Raw genomic sequence first — 20,478 nt, forward strand, 5'->3', positions numbered from 1 at the left:
GTCAAAAAACAATTCACCATTACGGTAAAGGTAGTCTCTCTTTGCTTGGAGGAATGTTAGACTCGTTGACTTGACGTCTAATTCCCTGCATTTGCGTTGGTAGTGACGAGCAAACGATGTCAAGAAGGGTAGCGACATCTGGTTAGAGAGCGACGCAAATGCGCAAAGTAAAATACTCAGTGAGCGACTTTTTGCGTATATATTTTATCATTTTTAATTGATCTCTGACCTGTCGGACTCCGATTTTGGTGCAAGTGAGATCGAGATCGAAGACGAAAGTGAGGTACCGTAGGCAGTGTGGTATAGCGGTTAAGGCTTCGGACTTCAAACCCTGACACTGTGTTGGAAAACCAAAAGAAATGTAACCCATTGTATCATAAATATGTTGTATGTCGCCAGGGATAAAGGCGTTAGCCAAATAAGTAAATGTAAATGTACTGACATCAGCTAATCGTGTTTGTATAGCTGATGCGCCTATAATAACGATCACTTGGGGTGACTGCCACTTACAGTGATAAGAGATACAAACCAGATTGTGTCATACTGCGATCTCCACTGCTGCTACTGCCCATCTATTGCCGCTCCTGGGCCACCGCAACTGCTGTAGCCAAAAACGGCGAACAAGAGCGGTCACAGAACAAGTGACAGATGTTTTATGTTGATTTATGTGTGAAATAATTGGTTTGTGTGTGCGCCGCTCGATACGCTGCTGCTATTGTGACAGCTGCAGCCGGAGATGGCTAACGGAGCACTGCAGGCAGCAACATACGCTTTATGTTGGTTTATGTGAGAAATTATTGCTTTGTGTGATTTTTCAGAAAACTTCAGCTTTTTGGAAAAAAAACTCAGCCCCGGGTTCAAGTTCAAGTTCAAAGTTTATTGTCATGTGCACAGTAAGGAAACACATTTCCCTGTACAATGAAACTCTTTCTTTGCTGTCCACACCAAATGACAAATCCAACATATTAAGATAAACATAAATAATAAGCAGCAGATAGATAATAAGTAACAGAGGCAGCATAAAGTATAAAAATAGAAGTATAAAGTGTAATGTGCAGGTAGATGTGTGATGGACAAGTCAAATACTGTTGTGTGAGGTAGACAGAATGATGTGGACCACAGTTATAAACTCCAGTCAGTTATTTAGGAGTCTAATGGCCTTGGGAAATAAAGAGTTCTTTAGCCTGGAAGTCCTGCATTTCATACTCCTATATTTCCTGCCTGAGGGTAGAAGTGTGAACAGTGCATGTTGGGGGTGTGTGGGGTCCCTGAGGATCGAGGCAGGTCTCCTGCTGACTCTGCAGTTGTAGGTGCTCTGCAGAGAGGGCAATGGGGTCCTGGTGATCTTCTCAGCAGTCTTTACCACTCCCTACAGGCGTTTGTGGTCCACAGCAGTAGTGTTGCCGTACCACACGGTGATGCAGCTGGTCAAGATGCTCTCAACAATGTAGCCATAAAAGTTGCAGAGGATCTTAGTTGACATACCAAACTTCGTCAGCCTCCTCAGAAAGTACAGCCGCTGGTGAGCCCTTTTGACCAGCTGTGTGATATTAAGTGTCAAAGTGAGGTCCTCACTGATGTAGATGCCCAGGTATTTAATGCTGCTCCCCCTCTCCACTTCAAGCCCTCGGATGAACAGTGGCCGGTGAGGTCTCCTCTTCTTACTCTGCAGTTGTAGGTGCTCTGCAGAGAGGGCAATGGGGTCCTGGTGATCTTCTCAGCAGTCTTTACCACTCCCTGCAGGCGTTTGTGGTCCACAGCAGTAGTGTTGCCGTACCACACGGTGATGCAGCTGGTCAAGATGCTCTCAACAATGTAGCCATAAAAGTTGCAGAGGATCTTAGTTGACATACCAAACTTCGTCAGCCTCCTCAGAAAGTACAGCCGCTGGTGAGCCCTTTTGACCAGCTGTGTGATATTAAGTGTCAAAGTGAGGTCCTCACTGATGTAGATGCCCAGGTATTTAATGCTGCTCACCCTCTCCACTTCAAGCCCTCGGATGAACAGTGGCCGGTGAGGTCTCCTCTTCTTCCTCATGTCCACTATCATCTTCTTCATCTTGTCTGTGTTGAGGGTGTGGTTGTTGTCCTCACACCATGACGCCAGACTGTCCACCTCCCTCCTGTAGGCCACCTCATCCCCACCAGTGATGCGTTCAATCGCTGTGGTGTCATCTGCAAACTTTAGGATGATGTTATCTTTGTGGGAGGCGACACAGTCGTGGGTGAACAAAGGTGAGGAAAAAAAAAAGAAAATCAGTCACAAAAGAGTTAATAATACAGTAATTTATATAAAAAAGTAACAAAACAGAAAGAAAATCAAGACAAGGCATTGAAAATTTGAGCAGGTGTCTGCACTGATTGGAGACTGCGGCCTAACTGATTCTCTTCCGCTGCACATCTCACCCCACGAAGCACATGGTTACCAGTTTTCCTGTTCGGAAACCGAGATTCTGTTAAGAAACCAATACGTGTTTTTTGTTCGGAAAATATATTTGGGAACCGATTTGTTCAAGATGAGAGTTGTTTGACAACCGAGGTTCCATTGTTAAAAACGTAACATACAGCACAGTTCCACATAAACCAGCAGGAGGGTACAGCACACAGCACATGGCAGGAAGGATCAGGTTACTGGGAGTTCAAGAACCTTATGGCCTGGGGTTAGACGCTGTCTCTGAAGTGGGTGGAACCAGAGGTGAAGCACTGGTAGCGTTTCCCTGAAGGCAGAAGTTAAAAAAACTGAGGATGAGCTTTCTGGCTGTCATGACAGATGATGGATTCAGCTCTCCTCAGACATCTGGTTGAGTAGATGCTATGAAGCTGTCTAATACCAACTTAAACTTGGTAAATTAAAGGCACTTACCTTTTTAAACAGACAAATTACAGGCGCGCTTCCTCAAAGATTTGAACTTTCGCTTCGGCAGTATGTGTCGCTGACGGTGGTGGGGGGGTTTGGTGGGGGGGAGACGTGTGTCCAGGAAAGGCCTACTGGACTTCACATGTGCCCAGTTGAAACGTGAGCATCTCCATAACCACCTGCCACTGCAAAGTAAGAAGCGTAGAACGTTAGTTTTATGCATGCATGCATTAGTTTTGAGAAGGGGATTCCGAGTTAAAACTAAGGAAAGTAACTTACAATCCAGAGGATGAATCAGCTTGTCTGGTTGGATCACGTCATGGGCACACTCATGCTCACGCTCAATCACACACATTAGGCCCCCATTCTAGGCCTTGAAGGGGCTGGGCGTAGCATGTATGGGGAGCGGGCCTGTGTCAACTGCTATTGGACAAAGGGAGAGGCATGACGCGGGATTGGCTGGAAATTTCGGCCCTAAGTAAAAAAGGCACTTTTGGTCTACAGGGGTCGTCTTTTGACTCAGTGGTGGTTGGTGACTGAGAGTTTGGTGTCGCTTATATCACAAAGTACATCAAGCAAAGCGGCTTGCACTTTATTTTGTATATATTTTCTTTTTGTATATGAACCGATATCTCCAAGTTACAGTGTTATTTTGGTGGAGGTGTTTATATATTTGGGTTTGTGGTGCAGTTTTTGTCTTTTTTTGTAATTACAATATTGTCTTTGTTTTGTGCAGGATCTTACTGACTACATTTCATATTTAGGAAGACTACAATCTTTTTTTGTATATATTTATTATTTTTGATTCTTTTTCATTTGGGGGAAGGCAAGATTCACTGTAAATATTCTTCACTATTTTTGTTTGGGACATTGCTATTGTGTTTTGTGTGTCAAGTGCAGTGAGGTCTGCCTTAAGAAAAACCCACCTGATATTGTTCTTCCCATGCACCTGTTAGGATATCTCATTATTGTTTTTTGTAATACCTCACTTTTTCTTATGGAAAAAGATAATCCGCTCTGGCAACCCCTAATGGGAGCAGCCAAAAGAATAATAAGTAATGCCTTCTTTTTGTGTCTGTGTCCCCATGGCTAATATCTCTCATTTCTGATCCCGGACAGTCCCGAAACGATGAGCTGTCCAGTGTGAAGTCTGGCGCCGTTTCTCCCAATACACAGGGTGTCACAAGTTCTGGAAGTACAGCCCCAATGATTTTAGAAGCCGTATGGCCAGTCCCCACCAAGTCAGATTGCCAAACCATACCGTGATGCATGCGCTCAGGATACTCTCAGTAATGCAGTGGTAGAAGTTCACCAGTGTTTTGGTTTCCACCCCAAAGCTATTTGGTCTCCTCAGGAAAACGAGTCTTTGCTGAGTCTTTTCATTCTGAAGTTTACAGGTTTTTGCTGATAAGCCACGAAAGGCAGTTGGTGATCTGGGCACTCAGGAACCTGGCGCTGCTAACTGTCTGGACAGGGGAGGCATTGATGTGGAGTGGAGCATGACCATCTTTGTTCTTTCTAACGTCAACAATGATCCCCTTTGTTTTGTTGATATTCAAGGAGAGGATGTTTTTATGGCACCACACAGTCAGGTCTTTTACTTCCCTCCTGAAGGCAGCCTCATCATTGTCACTGGCCATGATGCCAGTCACAGTGGTGTCATTGACAAACCTGATGATGCTGTTGCCCTCATCCTTTACTACACAGTCATGGGTGACTCAGACTGTAGAGCAGTGGGCCAAGGAAGCAGTCCTGTGGAACACCAATGTTGGTGAACAGCATGGATGAGTTATTTATTCCAGTCCTCACTGACTTGGGGCCTATTTGTCTGGAAGTTGAATACCCATCCACAGATGAAGCTACTCAGACCAAGGTCTTTGAGCTTCGACACCAGGCTGGGGCGCACAATGATGTTAAAGGCAGAGTTATAGTCCAATAACAACATCCTGACAGAGGTGTTTGTCCTTTCAGGTGTCCCAGAGTAGTATGCTGGGCGAGAGAGATGGCATCATCCCCAGAATTGTTACACTGCTATGCAAATTGTCATGGATGTTTTGGTTGATGTGGATCATTACCAGTTTCTCCAGACACTTCATCACCATGTAGATTAGTACGATGGGCCAATAGTCATTCAAGCAGGAAACAGTGGATTTCATTGCCACAACTGTGGTTTTCTTGAAACACTGCAGCACACCGTAAAGACAGGGACAAGCTGCAAATGTCAGTGTCTCTCCGTGACAGCTGAGTAGAAGATGATTGCTTCACAATTTTATATCAGTGTTGAGCATTCAACTGGATACCTGACATACGGATTAAATTGATGTTGTTTTTTTGCTGTTTGCTCAGTGTTGATCCCCATAACATATTTCCTGACACAAAAGACTTTTATCTCCTGAGTGATGAATTGCAATATTGCAAGTCCATGACAAGGAAATGTTGGGGGGCCAATTCGGTCATCTCTGTTTATTTCCTGCAACTTTAAGGAAATTATAGGCACCCACAAGCACCAAGCACCAGAATAGCCCCAGTAAGGCTTGGATCAAATTCAGGTGTGGTTACAGGAGCTCTGTTGGTGTTGTGCTCTGCTTGATGAGCGTGGTCTCCTTCTATCGACTTTGTGATGTATAGTGGAAAAAATGGAAGGGGCAGAGTCAGGTGCCTTCAGGAGGGGCATCTTCTCTGTGCTGTTGGAGAAACAGGAGAGGTCATGGTTAGCAACAGCGCAACCTCTCGACCCCATGCATTACAGGAGCCCCTGAGGATGATCCCCACATACACTCTGTTTGTCGTGGAGAAAACCTCTTTAGAAAAAAACATATAGAGTCTCCAGGTAGGCAGTCAGAAAAGACTTTATGGCACAGCTGAGCACATAACGAGTGTCTCAGTTCAATGAAGTGAGACCCATGCTCAGGGCGAGCCTCATATTTAATACAATTCTTATCTCCAAGTATCTCTGCGTCACACCGTTTCTCGTGATAATGACTTCACTTAATACCTTTTCTCATAACGATCGCCTGGTATTGATTTCATCATATCATAAGCCTTGCCTCGTAGACTTCCCCATAACAATCTCCACCCTAATCTCCACTTTCTCATAACAGTCACTTTGCCTCGAAGGACACATTTGCTACCTGCAGGTGAGCATCACTCAATTACTCCCTAACTTCATTCCCAATCCTTGGCTGTTAACCTCCTTAGCGTTTAATAAAAAAACATGTCAAAAGCATTGCATTTTTTGGCTTGAAAAATTACATATTTATTAAATCTCATCTTTCTTCTGTAAAACATGCAAAACAGTAAAAGTACAAAGTCAGAGGTGTAGAAAGTATAATAATGATACAAATAATAATAATAATTAATGAACAATAACAAAAAAAACTAATGCTAATACTGTATATACTGTCAAAATGTGTCAGTTGTGTGGTATGTTTTGAAGCACAGTGAAATAAACAATCTAATGTCACCATCGAGATAGCAGTAGTGTGATTCCTTGTGGATTTTCTTTCCAGACTGATCAGTTCTAAAACGGCACTCTGCACATTGCGTCACTTTCAGATTCATCAGAATTACTGTTCATTTCACTTTCACTGTCTAAAGACTGATTCACATCGTCATTAAGGCTCGTATCACTGTCAAGAGCGGGCAACACCTGCATCTTACGAGACGCCATTAAGAGGCTAGGAGAAGACGGGTCTGCACTGTTGCCTGGGTAATACTCGGGCCTGACGCTGACGCAAGACACACCTCTATTGTTTCCCTAGCAACACTCGGCACTAACTCTGTTGGCACTTTTACAGCTCAGGGAATACTCTGGTCTAACGCTTACGCAAGATGTGTCTATTGTAACACTAGATGTCGCTATACCAGCGCTAACCCGACACACAGACACTGATAACATGTTTTAAAAGCACCAAGAAGTTGTTTCTATTTTTTCTTTTTGTATAGTGCTCCTCAAGCACCACTGCGACCAATAAACAGGCAAACAAATACACTAATAATTACAATTCTCTCCTTTACATCTCTCAGCAAGCTCTGTCTTCTACCTCTCGACTCTGGCTCGCTTGCTGGGTCTCCAGAAGTCCTATAATTGTCTTTGACCCAGAAGTGCTTCTTTTCTTCCTCCCACATGACTTGCCAGTACTTCCAGGTCAGTTGGAGAATCCCAATTCTTTAATCAACCCGGAAGTACTTTGACTACCATGACTCCTGTGGACGAAGACTTCAGACCAGACAGCAGGTGGAATTATAAAGCAGCTTTATTTTGCAGAGTCACAGTGAGAAGAGTTTCAGAAAAGCAGACAATCAAATATACATGACAGCGTCAGGGCTCTTCTGAACCCCGTCTGTTGGGTGGGGCAAGTTCTTATACCCCTAGAATGTGTGATTTAATATCATTATGAAATGTAACAGTCGACACGTTTATTATACACAATCCTTGAGCCCCTTCAATGTCCCTTATGCAACTTGATTTCTTGGCCCCTTTTGTTATGGCGTTCAGATGTAAGCTAAGGGAAAACGTGGTAAGGCAGACTCATGTGTGGAATGCTTAGACCTTGAGTCCTTTGCACAAATATTTTTCTGTTTGCTAAAACAAAGCATGCTTTTACATGATTTAGTAAAGCTTACTTCTCAGACATGAATTAGTACAAGGGAACGAAGAGAACATTCGTCTTCCACACTCCCCAAGTCCTTTCAAATGCTCCCCCTGGTGGCACCCATGGCACCCAATAGGGCTGAGAAACCAGACTCCAAGTTCCAGGATACCCTGTGTGAATCCGGGGCACCACTACTCAACAGGGGAGCTGCCATCTAGTGTTTTGGAGGAGGCAGTGTCCTGGAAATGCTGCCTTCCCCCATCCTTCCCTCTCAGAGGCATCCCGGCCGGAATGAGCTGCCGGCCGTCCGCCATACTATATAGCTTGGGACTAACGCTTAGGATGTTAAAGACTGGTGGCCTTTTAGTTAATAAGTTCTCATCATTAACTTTGAATCAGGGAAACCCATGTGTAAAAACTAGACTGTTTGTTTTATAATTACTTGTTGCACCAACATCCCTTAATGCTAAAATCTTAGGCAGTTGGGTCGACAAACAAAACCACACAGCTTCACTAATAAGGGCTAACCTGCGGACGGCCTTGAGCAGCTTCTTGACTGCTTGGAAGAAAGGAAAAATTGAAGCTTTTAACCGTTACTCTTATAAAACTTAACCCTAATCCATGAATGAGGGGGTCTCCAAGACCCCAGTTACAGATTTTCAAATTCTTTCCCTTTCACGGTAATACGACGGCTATTAAATTTTCTGACTTTTCATTTTGTGTTGTCTTGAAAAATGTGCCGAAATCCGATTCTCAGTAGCTTAGTGCAAATAAGTGCTACAGTAGCACAGAGTAGTTGGAGGGTCTCTGAGACTCCCCATTCATGAAAACGTTACCATTTTTGTACGAGCGTTTTTGCTTCGTTTTATATTTTATATTTGAGTTTTCTATTTAAATTTGCATTTTCTTTAGTTTAGATTTTATTAGTCCTGCCTGAGACATTTCTGGTTTATAGTCTGTTGAGGAGCAAGTCCAATCGATGTGTTTATTAACAATGAGTCAACGACCATCAAAGAAATTCAATGCAAGTGAAGCCCTGATTGAAATAATGAAGGCCTTGTCGGATTTCGATACATTGGACAACTCAAATGAAGAGGACAATAATGATGGAAGTGACGCTGTGTCACGTGATGAGGAAACAAAAACTGATGCTGAAACAGCCCCGTGGAGATGCAGCACATGTAGCTAAGGGGCGACGCTGTCACATGGGCCAAAGGGCAAAGGAGAGAAAGATAAAGGCCGCTTACTGCCAGTGCAAACTTCCAGTTTGCCAGGAACATTCCGAGCGTTCCCTTGTGTCTCCGGCCTGCTAACAAGTTGAAGTTGAGGCAGATTCTGAGTGAATGTGAATCAGACGTGTAACTGATGTCTTGTTTTAGTGCTACTATGACTGTATTTTATATGATTTGGTGAACACTAAACATGCATTACTATTACAAAGGTAGCATGTAAACCATTGAAAATTTTCATCACATTTACTTTATTTCAGAGGTAATAAAAATTTCTGAAGTTATTGTATTAAAAATGGCATTCATGGATAAGGGTTAAAGCTTGCTAGTGTAATAAGGTGCTATATAAGCGCCGACCCGGTACAGACTGACGCAAAGGCACGTACAAAATTAACACAGGCTTTATTAATTCTTCCCCCGTTGGTAAATGTCTTCCCTGTGACCCACAGGTGATACACAGGCCCAAAAGCACAATTCCCACACAAAAACACTCTTTCTCCTTTACCACCACTCCTCTTTAAGCTTAGTCCTCCTCCTCCCGACTCTGGCTCCTGAGTGGTGGTGGCTGGCCCCTTTTATAGCCCACCTGGAAGCGTTCCAGGTGTTTGACCACCTGGTCCCAGTTGCACTTCTGGGTGGGGCTGAAGATTCATCGAGCCGGGCTGTTGAGACCATGCAGCACCCCCTAGCAGCCATCCCAGCTCCCAACCAGGTTGTGGAAGACTCCGTCTCCCATAGAGCCAGGCAGGAGGCTGGGAAATCATCGTCGGTCCAGGAGGCTGCCACCAAGCATCCCGGGGGAGGTATTGAGTAGTCGATGTTTGCTTCCCCGGAAAATATGCAGCAGGGGCATCCCGGCCAGGCATGGGACCCAGCCATCCATCACACTCATTTAATACATTTTGCTGTAACTTGATTTATTATTTTAATGATTCAAAAAGAAGCTTTGACATACAACCTTAAATGCCGTCTAATGTGTATATATGCATGCTGATATGAAAATCTGCAAACACAGGCAGCTAGGGGCGCACAGCCACACATTGTCTCTGACTGGCCAGAGGGTCTCAGCTGCTGGGAATGAAAGCAGGCAGCCTTGGGCTCACAGGCATCCACTTAAAACAGAGAAATACCCTTAGCCTTTAATAATCAGCTCTTAAACTCTTATATAGCTCAAGTTAGTTAACACAATGCATTTTCCTTTAACTTGATCGCCTAATGTATCGATAAGCCATAATATACGAATTTAAATGCCATCTAAAATATTTATATGTTTATGCGCTAACATGAGAGCGTGCTCAGTTTTCTTAAAAGCTGAAGGCCAATGAACGCTTGTGGAAGCTTCTTTTAATCTTCTGCTTAGTCCTTTGTCAGTCAGAAGCCTCATTCAACAAAAGTCTGCTCGCTCAGTTCCTCCAGAGAATACGCAGTCCTTGATGCAGAGAAATTCAAAACAAAGCCAGTGAAAAGACAGGCAGACCACCGAAGACAGTGGCCTAGCGGTCCCTGATGCTGAAATAAATGGTAACCTTGTAAGCTGCTTTAGGCATAAGCTTTTAATAACTTATAGCAATAAATCTAACTAGCCAAAGCCCTCCATAGCATACGGCGTTGTAAGAATAGGAACGGAAAATGGTGAGAAAGGAATTCAGTATAACAAAGACTTAGGAAACCACCGTCGCAGTTTAACGAAAATAGCAAGGAGCGAAACCAATGCCAATGGTCGAGAGAGTACCTTCCTGTAGCAGGTTACGGAAAACATAGAAATATATAGATAGGCACCGCATTCACTGTGTTGCCCAGTCGACACGATAAGTCAGCACGTCCGCCATATTGCGATTGGTGAAAGTGCCATTTAAACTAATACAGGTAGACGTGGACAACCGGGTTTTCTGATGAAAAAACAATAACGTTTTAAACAGTATCGTTTACATACAACAGATTTTGGCGAATCGTTTACATGCAATTATTTATATCCATTTATACACTAATAATGGCAATTATTAAATTATTATTATTATTATTATTAATATTAAATAGTTCTTCCCATATAAGTAACTTTTCTCGGACTGCCTTCTTCCATCTCCGAAACATTTCTAGACTTCGTCCAGTTCTTACACAACACAGCACTGAAGTATCGGTTAATGCCCGAGTCACCTCACGTGTAGATTACTGTAATGCTATTCTATCTGGCATCCCACAAAAACGTATCCATAAACACAACTTCTTCAAAGTTCTGCTGCCAGGATAATAACCTGCTGTTCTAAATCCACTGAACATATCACACGTATTCTCTGTCCACTTCACTGGCTCCCTGTTCACTACAGAATACAATACTAAATACCGCTCTTAACATTTAAAGCTCTCCACAACCTCACTGATCTCTTTCAGACTGACACTCGTCTCACTCACTCTGATTCTCATCTGCAGCTGTACTTTCTGTTACTGCCAGTTATCTTTGTTTGTTTGCTAATTATTGCTGTTTGATCGAGAGCGACGGTGGACGCGGAAGTAGGATTAGAGATGGCGGGCGGGGCTCTGTCGTGCGTATCCCTTGGTCTTAGAGTTGGTGGGCGTGGCTCTCTGTTTTGCGCTCACTGTCTTGCATGCCCTTAGTGAATTATATATATAGATAATAAGGCACGTTGATCCTTAATCTAAATTCTCAATACGTTCACCATCAAAACATGAGAATAAACATTTTTCTTGGTCATTACTTACAAACAACTCATGGAAATTAAGAGATCAGAAATGATAAATTTTGGGTTTAGTATTGGTTTAAAGAGAAAGAACTATAAAAAAGACAATAAAAACACATAGAGGTGATAAACTGCTTACTTTGCCCTTTAATGTTAAGAATGGTCTCTTGTAGATACTTGGGCGTTTGTCTAACCATCATCACTTCTACAAGCAGAAGTTTTCAGGCTCATACTTTCTGTTATTCTTTGATATTTTACAGGTATAAAATGTGATATATCAAATATATTTATATTTTTTACTGACTCTTTCTGTCAGTCTTAAGTGAAGCTCCTCCTACACTTTTGTCTTTTTCCTTTGCTCAGCATGCAGAGATGGAATGTTTGGACGCAACTGTCAGAAGTCGTGTGGCCATGACAGGAACTGTAAGGGTCTCATGTTCTGCCTGCCCGACCCCTATGGTTGCTCCTGTGCCAGTGGATGGCATGGGCCAGACTGCGACAGAGGTGAGTGCCAGGCCTCTTGTGACATCGAATCTTCTTCTTCTTCTTTCGGCTGTTCCCGTTAGGGGTTGCCGCAGCGGATCATCTTGTTCCATATCTTTCTGTCCTCGTCATCTTGTTCTGTCACACTCATCACCTGCATGTCCTCTCTCACCACATCCATAAACCTTCTCTTTGGCCTTCCTGTTTTCCTCTTCCCTGGCAGCTCTATGCTTAGTATCCTTCTCCCAATATACCCCTCATCTCTCCTCTGCACATGTCCACACCAACGCAATCTCACCTCTCTGATTTTGTCTCCCAACCCTCCAACTTGAGCTGACCCTCTAATGTCCTCATTTCTAATCCTATCCATCCTTGTCACACCCAATGCATATCTTAGCATCTTTAACTCTGCTACCTCCAGCTCTTGTGAAATTGTGACATTGAATGGTTTGATTTAATGAGGGTCACCCTAGTGGTTGGAAAGTCTGAATAGAATGTCAGTCCTCCAGTGGTTGTAGTTTGTGAGGATACCAATAGAGGGCAGCAGAGACGTGTTGCTAGGGTTGACCTTGGTGTTAATCCTGAGTGTGTCTTGGGCTTGGAGATCAATGTAATAATGGTTAACCCTGAGTTATACTCAATGGGGGGTGTGGGGGGAAATTATCTTGCGGTGTTAAGCCTGAATAACACTCGGGACAGTATCCTGCTGCCATCTTGTGAACAAAACAACATCATGCTGCAAAACAATCATGGGTATTTCTATGAGTTCTGCCACTCAATGGTAACTCATCAATATTCATGAGTGGGGCGGTGCCATCACACAATGGTGTGTACTGTACGTGAAAAAATGTAAAGCCAGTTTTAGAACAAACTGAAACTAAACCATTATTTGAATTAAGTGATAGTGATGACAGTGTAGGTTGGTCATCAGTCGTTGACATGGATAGTGAAATTGATGTATAGGGCACTGCACTACCAAGTCGCCATGATATACCCAGTCACATGAAACTGTAGCATGGTGAAATAATCATGTGGCAAAAAAGCAGAGTATCACGTGGAAGAACAACAAAGACATTAGCCCCCTGAGCACCACTCACAATACAGCAGCTGTCAATATTTATATGCATCCAGCAGGGGGCGTACGCTCCATAGGAATAAGTTTGTTAGAGACTACAGCTGCTACTAAACCAAAGGTATTTATATACAGTGTCCTCCATAAAGTTTGGACAAAGACCCATTTTTTCAAGATTTCCTCTTCTGCTCCACAGTTTGAAATTACAAATCAAACACTTCAGACATCACAATTAAAGGGCACATTGCAGACTTTCATTAAGGGGATTTGCACACATTTTGGCCACACAACACTTTTTCTACAGGGTCTCTTCCATTTTGGGTCACCATAATGTTTGGCACAATTGGCGTCATAGGTGTTTGTGATTCCTCAGGTGGGTTTTTTCGCTTCATAGGATACCTTGGCTTGTGAAAGGATTTTACTGCTAATACCAAGTTCCATTATTCACAATATCCCTTAAGGAAAAAATTTTTAAAGATGGTGAAGCTAAGGGTTTACGAGAAAGGTACTTACTAGAGGATGTTTGGTACTTTCATTTTTATAGTCACTAAAACAAGGTGTTTTTCCCTCAATAGTGTTTGCAAATATAGAGCAAAACATTAGGGATGAAGCTACTGTTAACCACAGTGGAGGGGCCTATTTAATATTTATAGAAAAAAATATCTGCGACAGCAAGCTTTTCCAAATAGATTTGGGACGCTATCCCTCATTACCCAATCAGAAATGAGACATACCTATTGTGTCAAATAGCACTGGAATTATGAATGATGCACTTGTACAGTGTCACGAGAATAGCCACAAAAAGGTTTGGGGCAGCCATCCGTATATTGTTTCCTGGCTGCAAAATTGGTTTCAATGGTGTACAGTTGTGTACAGGTTTGAGACTGAATCAGAACTGATATCCTGGCACAAAGATGGAGGCTTTAAAGGAATAGCAGAGGAACTGAAGTCATCATTGGGGCTGGAAGTGGTGTCATCAGTAGGGCCAGAACCGGAAGAGATGCAATTGGGCCCTAAATCGGAAGTGATATCATCGGGGCTAGGCGGAATTGGAAATAAGAGAAAGAGTTGGTGCACTCCGCCACCCCCTGGTTTGGTATGAAACTGCTTTCATTCAGGCCCTTTAGCTGCCTCCCATGCGCATGTGTGTGATGACAGATATAAGCTACAATCACAGCAAACATTTCTTTTGTATTTCAGAGTGCAGAAATGATTTTTATGGACCTGGATGTAAACTTGCCTGTAAATGTAAAAATGGAGGTACCTGCAGCCGATTCAGTGGTTGTCAATGTCCAACAGGCTGGCGTGGTCAACACTGTGAGAAGTCAAGTAAGGAGATTTTCAGTTTTATTTGTTTAACTTTTTGTGTTGTAAGTTGCAGGTTTACAGATCTGGAAAAGTATCCAACAGGTCATCCTACTGACTATACCAGTGCCATCAACATTTCATTCAGATTTAACTTAGCCTTCATTGAACTGTAGCCTTTTGAACTGAAGACAGGACTTCCTGACCAATAAATGAGGGGGACAGATCTTCAATTCAAATGTGTGATCCTGTTTGACCCCTCTTCCTTTTTGTGTAATGCACCAAATAACAGCAGTGATCTGCCTTTTATGGGCTGAGGGTGCACTAGAAGGTGAACTCTATCGAGAGCTTTCTGCGCAATATGGAGACGTGACGGTGTGCCCAAAAATAGTCAGACAAGTGTTAAACATGAAGAAGCAAGATACTCATCCATGTTCACTAGCGATGACAACATTTAGCAAGTCTCCAACCTGATTCTGAAGAACTGTTGACTTATATAGATTGTCAAGCTTGGGTCACAAAGTTGCACAGGAGAGTACCGAAGGTTTTACAAGGAGTAGAAACTTTATTGCTGTTCAGGCAGATACGAACACAACTCTGTTTTAGAGGCGATCCTGCCTCACAAGGAACAATTGTCAATCTTGATGCATTGGCCCCAATTCCTGCTCAAAAGAACACAAAGTCTTCTTCATCAAGGTGGTACAGCGGCCCGGAAGCAGCGGCTGGAGCAGAGGGAGTCTGGGGGAAGAGAGTGAGACCTCAGGATGGCCTGCGGCTCGTTTTTTTAAATGTTTGAAGACTGCAGCTGATCCCGCAAAGAGGGGCTGAAGAGTGTGTTAATTTCCCATTGAAAAACTGGTTAAGAGGAGGTTTCTAAAGGGCGGCCATGTCCCTCTGCAACAGTGGTCACAATATATATAATATACAGTATATATGTGTGTGTGTGGACTTTGATTCTGGTGCACCTTTAGCCCCTAAAAAATGGGTATTTGCTTGCTGCTCTTCTTTGGTCTAAATGGAAAGTGAAGCTGCCATGTTCACTCCTAGAAAACGACAAGAGAAACAAACTGATCATGGTCAAAACTTTACCCCTGTGACCACAGGCCCACCATGTTTCCATGTGTGCGCGAGGAAAGATGTATAGCCAATCCAAAAAAAAAAATATCCCAGTAGTGCAGACAATTATTCACTTACCTCCTGTAAATTTTTGATACGGGGGACCTAAACCATAACAGAGCCCCCAGAACTTTGAACTGTGGGAAACAAGCTGAAGTGCATGGTGGCTGGGGATGGTCAGCCAACCAGAGAATTAACTAACTCACACGCGTTCTTTTTTTCCCCCAAGTCTGGATAAAATGGTATTGGTTTTGCTCAGTCCCAGGATGATTGCAATTACATTTGACCTCCCTTATAAACTCTTTGGGTCTTGAAGAAAAATACACACCTTCAGGAACATGTAGTACACCAGAAAGGCATTTGTCTTAGGCTTTCTGCAGATGTTCCTAAATTACAAGCTAATGGCCCATTTATAGTCTATAGAGCACCCCTAGGTCTAGGTGGAGCTCCTTCACCATACTGGCCTGAATGAGAACTGACTCCTGAGCTACCCATTTGCTTTTTATCTTGGGTCGTGATGCCACATAACTGGAAGAGTTGATGTTCTCGTACTCCTCCTCCAGGAACTTACGGAGCAATCTTCAGGATTCACTTGTCATTCACTTTGTCATTCTGTGTTACTGATTGTTGCTTCATGTGGGGAAGAAATGGCTTCAAATGATTTGAGTAGAAGGCCACAACATAGCAAATGTTAAAAGAGTGAAGAAGGGGTCTGAATCCACTATTTCATGAGTCTTATAATCAAATGATATTTACTTCATTATTGTTATCTGTCTATCTCCAAATTTTGAGATATTGTATTTATTGTATGTAGGACATTGGAAAGATTTAGATGAGAACAGGCCATTCAGCCCAAGACAACTCACTAGTCCTATGTAAATCTTCTAAAATAACCTACTGTCCACCACACTCCTTGGTCTCTTATTGCAAATGTCTGTGGTTCTCTCTGTGATGAAAAACTTCCTAATGTTTGTGTGAAATTTACCCTTAACAAGTTTCCAACTGTGTCCCCGTGTTCTTGATGAACTCCTTTTAATGTCACTGTTTCGACCCACTGGACTAATTCCCTTCATGATTTTAAATACTTCACTCAGGTCTCCTCTTCATCTCCTGTAAAGGCTCAGCTCTTTTCATCTTTCCTCATCACTCATCCTCTGTAACCCCTACATCAGCCTCGTCGCTCTTCTCTCGACCTTTTCTAGTGCTGTTATGTCCTTTTTGTAGCCTGGAGACCCAAACTGCATACCGGACTCCAGATGAGGCCTCACCAGTGTGTTATAAAGACTTGAGCAGAACCTCCTGTGACTTGTACTCCACACATCAGGGCGCTATATAACCTGACATGCTGTTAGCCTTCTTAATGATGTTTAAACACTGTCTGGCAGTTGATGATGTCGAGTCCAAAAGGTGTACATTCGATTTTCAGACCTCTTATTGTGTAATCAAACCTAACATTTTTACTTCCTAAGTGTAAAATTTTATATTTACTGACATTAAATTTTATCTGCCACAAATCTGCCCAAGCCTGTCTGCTGTTCAAGTCCATCTGTGATGATTCAATGGATTCTCTATTATCTGCTAATCCACCTGTCTTGGTATCATCTCCAAACTTAACCAGCTTGTTGCTTATATTCCTATCTAAATCATTTGCTTATATTAAAAATAGCACTGAGCCGGCACTGAGGCCGGCTGGTCACCACTCTTAACATCGCCAGTTCTGATGAGGTTCCTCACACTATCACCCTCTGCTTCCTGTGTCTCAGCCAATTCTGCACCCATCTACACACCACACCCTGAACTACCACTTCTTTTAGTTTCATGCCCAACCTCTCAGGTGGCACCTTATCAAATCCTTTCTGAAAATCAAGATAAATTATATCATCTGCTCCACTGTGAGCATATCCTTTTGTTGCCTCCTCATAGAATCCCAGCCTGTTAGTAAAACACGACCTCCCTCTTCTGAACCCATGTTGACTGTTCAGAATAACTCCTGTCCTTGCCATGTGTCGCTCAATCTTATTCTTCATAATTCCTTTTTTTAAATTTTCCTGTGATGCACATTAACCTTACTGGCCTGTAGTTTCTTGGATCTGCCCGGTCATCCTTTTTATATAACAGTGTTGTGAGGCAAAAGGGATATGAATTGATTTTCATTATTTAAACACCAGTAACGGCGCACTGCACAATAACATGCAGTGAATACACTTGACTTGATCGTTCATAGTTTTCATCCTCTTTTTCTGCACGATCAGCATTCGTTTGCTCTAAGCCCACTTAATTCTGAGCAGGGTGGCAGGGGGCTGGAGCCTGTTTCAGCAAGCATAGGACACAAGGCAGGAACAATCCCATGGACAAGGCACCAGTCCATCACAGGGAAACTCATCCGCATACATCATACACCCACTGGGGCCAATTTAGTGTCACTTATCTGTTGTGAGATATGCCCGAACACCACCAGACAGAGAGCACGTCTTTATAAAAGCACACACATTTATTTTCAATACACATGGTCCCGCACAGCACACAGTGCTCCCAGCACCAATCACCCCAAATACGGGCCTTTCTCTCACTGTCCGTGGGCTGCCTTTTCCTCTCTCCATGGGAGCTGCGTCCTGCTCCCACTCCCGACTCTAGCTCCCTGATTGCAGGGAGGCGGTCCTTTTTATTCCCACTCAGATGTGCTCCAGGTGCCCGTTGACACTCTTCCGGTAGCACTTCCCCGGTGTGGCCGCAGTGCAGCCTTTGCACCTGGAAGCACTCCAGGCATCCCTGGAAGGATCTTCCTCCATCTTCCTGGGTGTGGCGGACATGAAAGTTTCCCAGGCTCCATGAGTCTCGGGGCGCCCCCTGGCAGTGGTCACGGGCTCCAATGGGCTTGAGTCTCCTTGCTCCTTTCCCGTAGTCCCCTCAAGATCCAGGGCGGTTGCCCCCTCGTGGCCCGGGGGACGTATACGCCACCTCCCAGGCCCTTCCAGGCATCCCGGCTGACACTGTCTAACCTGTGGAAGGAAACTAAATGCAGGGAGGACCTGGAATGGGAACCCTGATCACTACCCCTGTGCCACTATGACACTCATATATGATCATGTGATCCTTGTTTATCGCATTTATATACATTTGGGTTTGGACAGAATACAATGGATTCAGAAAGTATTCACATCCACTTTTTCTAAATTTTGTTGTATCGCAGCCTTGTACTCCGATTATCACCCAATACTCACTACTCCAGAATGACAAAGTGAAAACAGCATTTTAGAAATTTTTGCACATTTATTAAATACCAGTAACGACACACTGCTTGATAACGTGCAGTGAATACTCTTGATTTATGGTTTTCCTCCTCTTTCTCTGAACGTTTAGCATTCATTTGCTCAGAGGTTGATGCGCTTGCTGCTTCCTGAGCAGCTCTTCTTTTCTTCATCCTAGTGACCCACTTCTTCTCTTCTTTCGTTGGTATCTTTTCACGTTAAAATTGATTAAGTCAGTTGGTTGTGTTGCAATTACTTAGTTCATTTTCTTTAATTTTTCACTTAAGCTGGCACTTAAGCCTTCAATCTGCCTCAAGAATGATTTAAGATATGAAGAGGTAGAGGAAGTGACGGCAAAGGTGGTATGGATGAGAATGGCGCCCATAATGCATGCGCCACACGGCTGCCATGCTGGCCACTGGCGAGAGTTGATTCTACAATAAAATAAAATAAAAATAAAAAGAGGAATAACCTTGGAGGTCAATCATCACCCCGAAAGCAGACAGTAGAGGTCACGTAGTATATGTGCACCAAATTTCAGGTCAAATGGTCATACGGTTTGCGAGCGAACAGGTGATTTAAAATCCTGGACAGACAAACAGACAGCCATGGTAGTGTATTATAAGTGTATATAAAGATGGTTGCTCAGATTGAATGCGAGGCACACGCATACCAGTGACAGAGATGATTAGTATTTGTCAAAATCATCACAGCAATTGAGTATGGACTGGCTGTGCGCGTTAAAAAGGGAGTCAGTGTTTGTGTGGAGGAGGCCGAACAATGAAATGAAAGAAAAGTGAAAACTGAGAGGGATCATTGGTTCGGGACAGAAAGCTGACAGTTGGTGATGAGATGGTGCGGCACAAGACTGCTGATTAAGTTTGCAGAGAGCAGGAAGGAGGACTGGAAGAGCCGTAGGAAGGGTTGGAGCTGTGGAGTTGGAATGGCAGAGCCTTTGAGAGAACAAGGAAAGCTAGTGGAGCAGATGGAAGGATGGGGGTCCCAGCACAGCTGCATCCAAGTATAAGGTCAAGACCCCTTGGGGTACCGACAGAGGTGGCACCTCCGTGGACTGCAAGGAGCAGACACAGTGGCAGTTCAGGGGCCTCATGTACAACGCCGTGCGTAGAACTCGCACTATAACATGGCGTAAGCACAAAAGCCGAAATGTGCTTACACACAGAAAAATCCAGATGCAGGAATCTGTGCGTACTCCAACTTCCACGTTCTTCCGCTACATAAATCCCGATCAGCGTGAAAACTAACGCTCGTGCACGCGCATTATGTAACGCCCCAAATCCTCCCAGAATTACGCCTATTTGAATATGCAAATCAATATAAATCGCACTTAAGCGCAGCCTTCTGTGAAAAGACAATGGGAAAAGCACGGGGAAAATATAAGAATTTCAGCGAATACCAAGTGGAGGCAAAGGAAAAACATACTATTTGTTCAAATAATCCGTGGTATAATCAACAAAATGAAGCTGATCGAATGACATAGCGTGTTGGAGAAACTTGAAAGCTCACATTCACAAAATCGCACAGTGCCGGAAATAAAAAGAAGTCACATATCAAAGTCGCCGTGGAAAGAAGAGTTGTAAGCCCACTGTCTGAGTGTCATATGAAAGCTTATTAGGGTACAGAGAAAAAAGGCACACGGTGGGGAAAAAGCACGAAATGTCAACTTTAATCTCGAATTTTCCACTTTAATCACGTAGTTTATTTTGTCATTTAGTAGAACATTATAAACTTCATCTTAAAATCGTTTAATTAACCAGTTTCTCAAATCACATCGTAATTAAAGTAGCACGTTAAATGCTTTGTTTTGTATTTGATCTTCTACTCGTATGTGATCTATGTGTGTGAATCACTACTTGC

The 20,478-nt window shown here is 43.3% G+C and overlaps 1 protein-coding gene across 2 annotated transcripts in view; it reads left to right on the forward strand.

Annotated features, from left to right (window-relative positions):
- tie1 (tyrosine kinase with immunoglobulin-like and EGF-like domains 1) overlaps window positions 1-20,478 on the forward strand; it is a 197,828-nt gene that overhangs the window by 52,476 nt on the left and 124,874 nt on the right. For both annotated transcript variants that reach the window (XM_039736139.1, XM_039736140.1), the window contains exons 6-7: window positions 11,740-11,880; window positions 14,132-14,260. In XM_039736139.1, the coding sequence (XP_039592073.1) occupies window positions 11,740-11,880; window positions 14,132-14,260 (270 nt within the window). The remainder of the gene's footprint in view (window positions 1-11,739; window positions 11,881-14,131; window positions 14,261-20,478) is intronic.

This window comes from Polypterus senegalus, chromosome 14 (genome assembly GCF_016835505.1).
Source record: "Polypterus senegalus isolate Bchr_013 chromosome 14, ASM1683550v1, whole genome shotgun sequence".
Lineage (NCBI taxonomy): Eukaryota > Metazoa > Chordata > Cladistia > Polypteriformes > Polypteridae > Polypterus > Polypterus senegalus.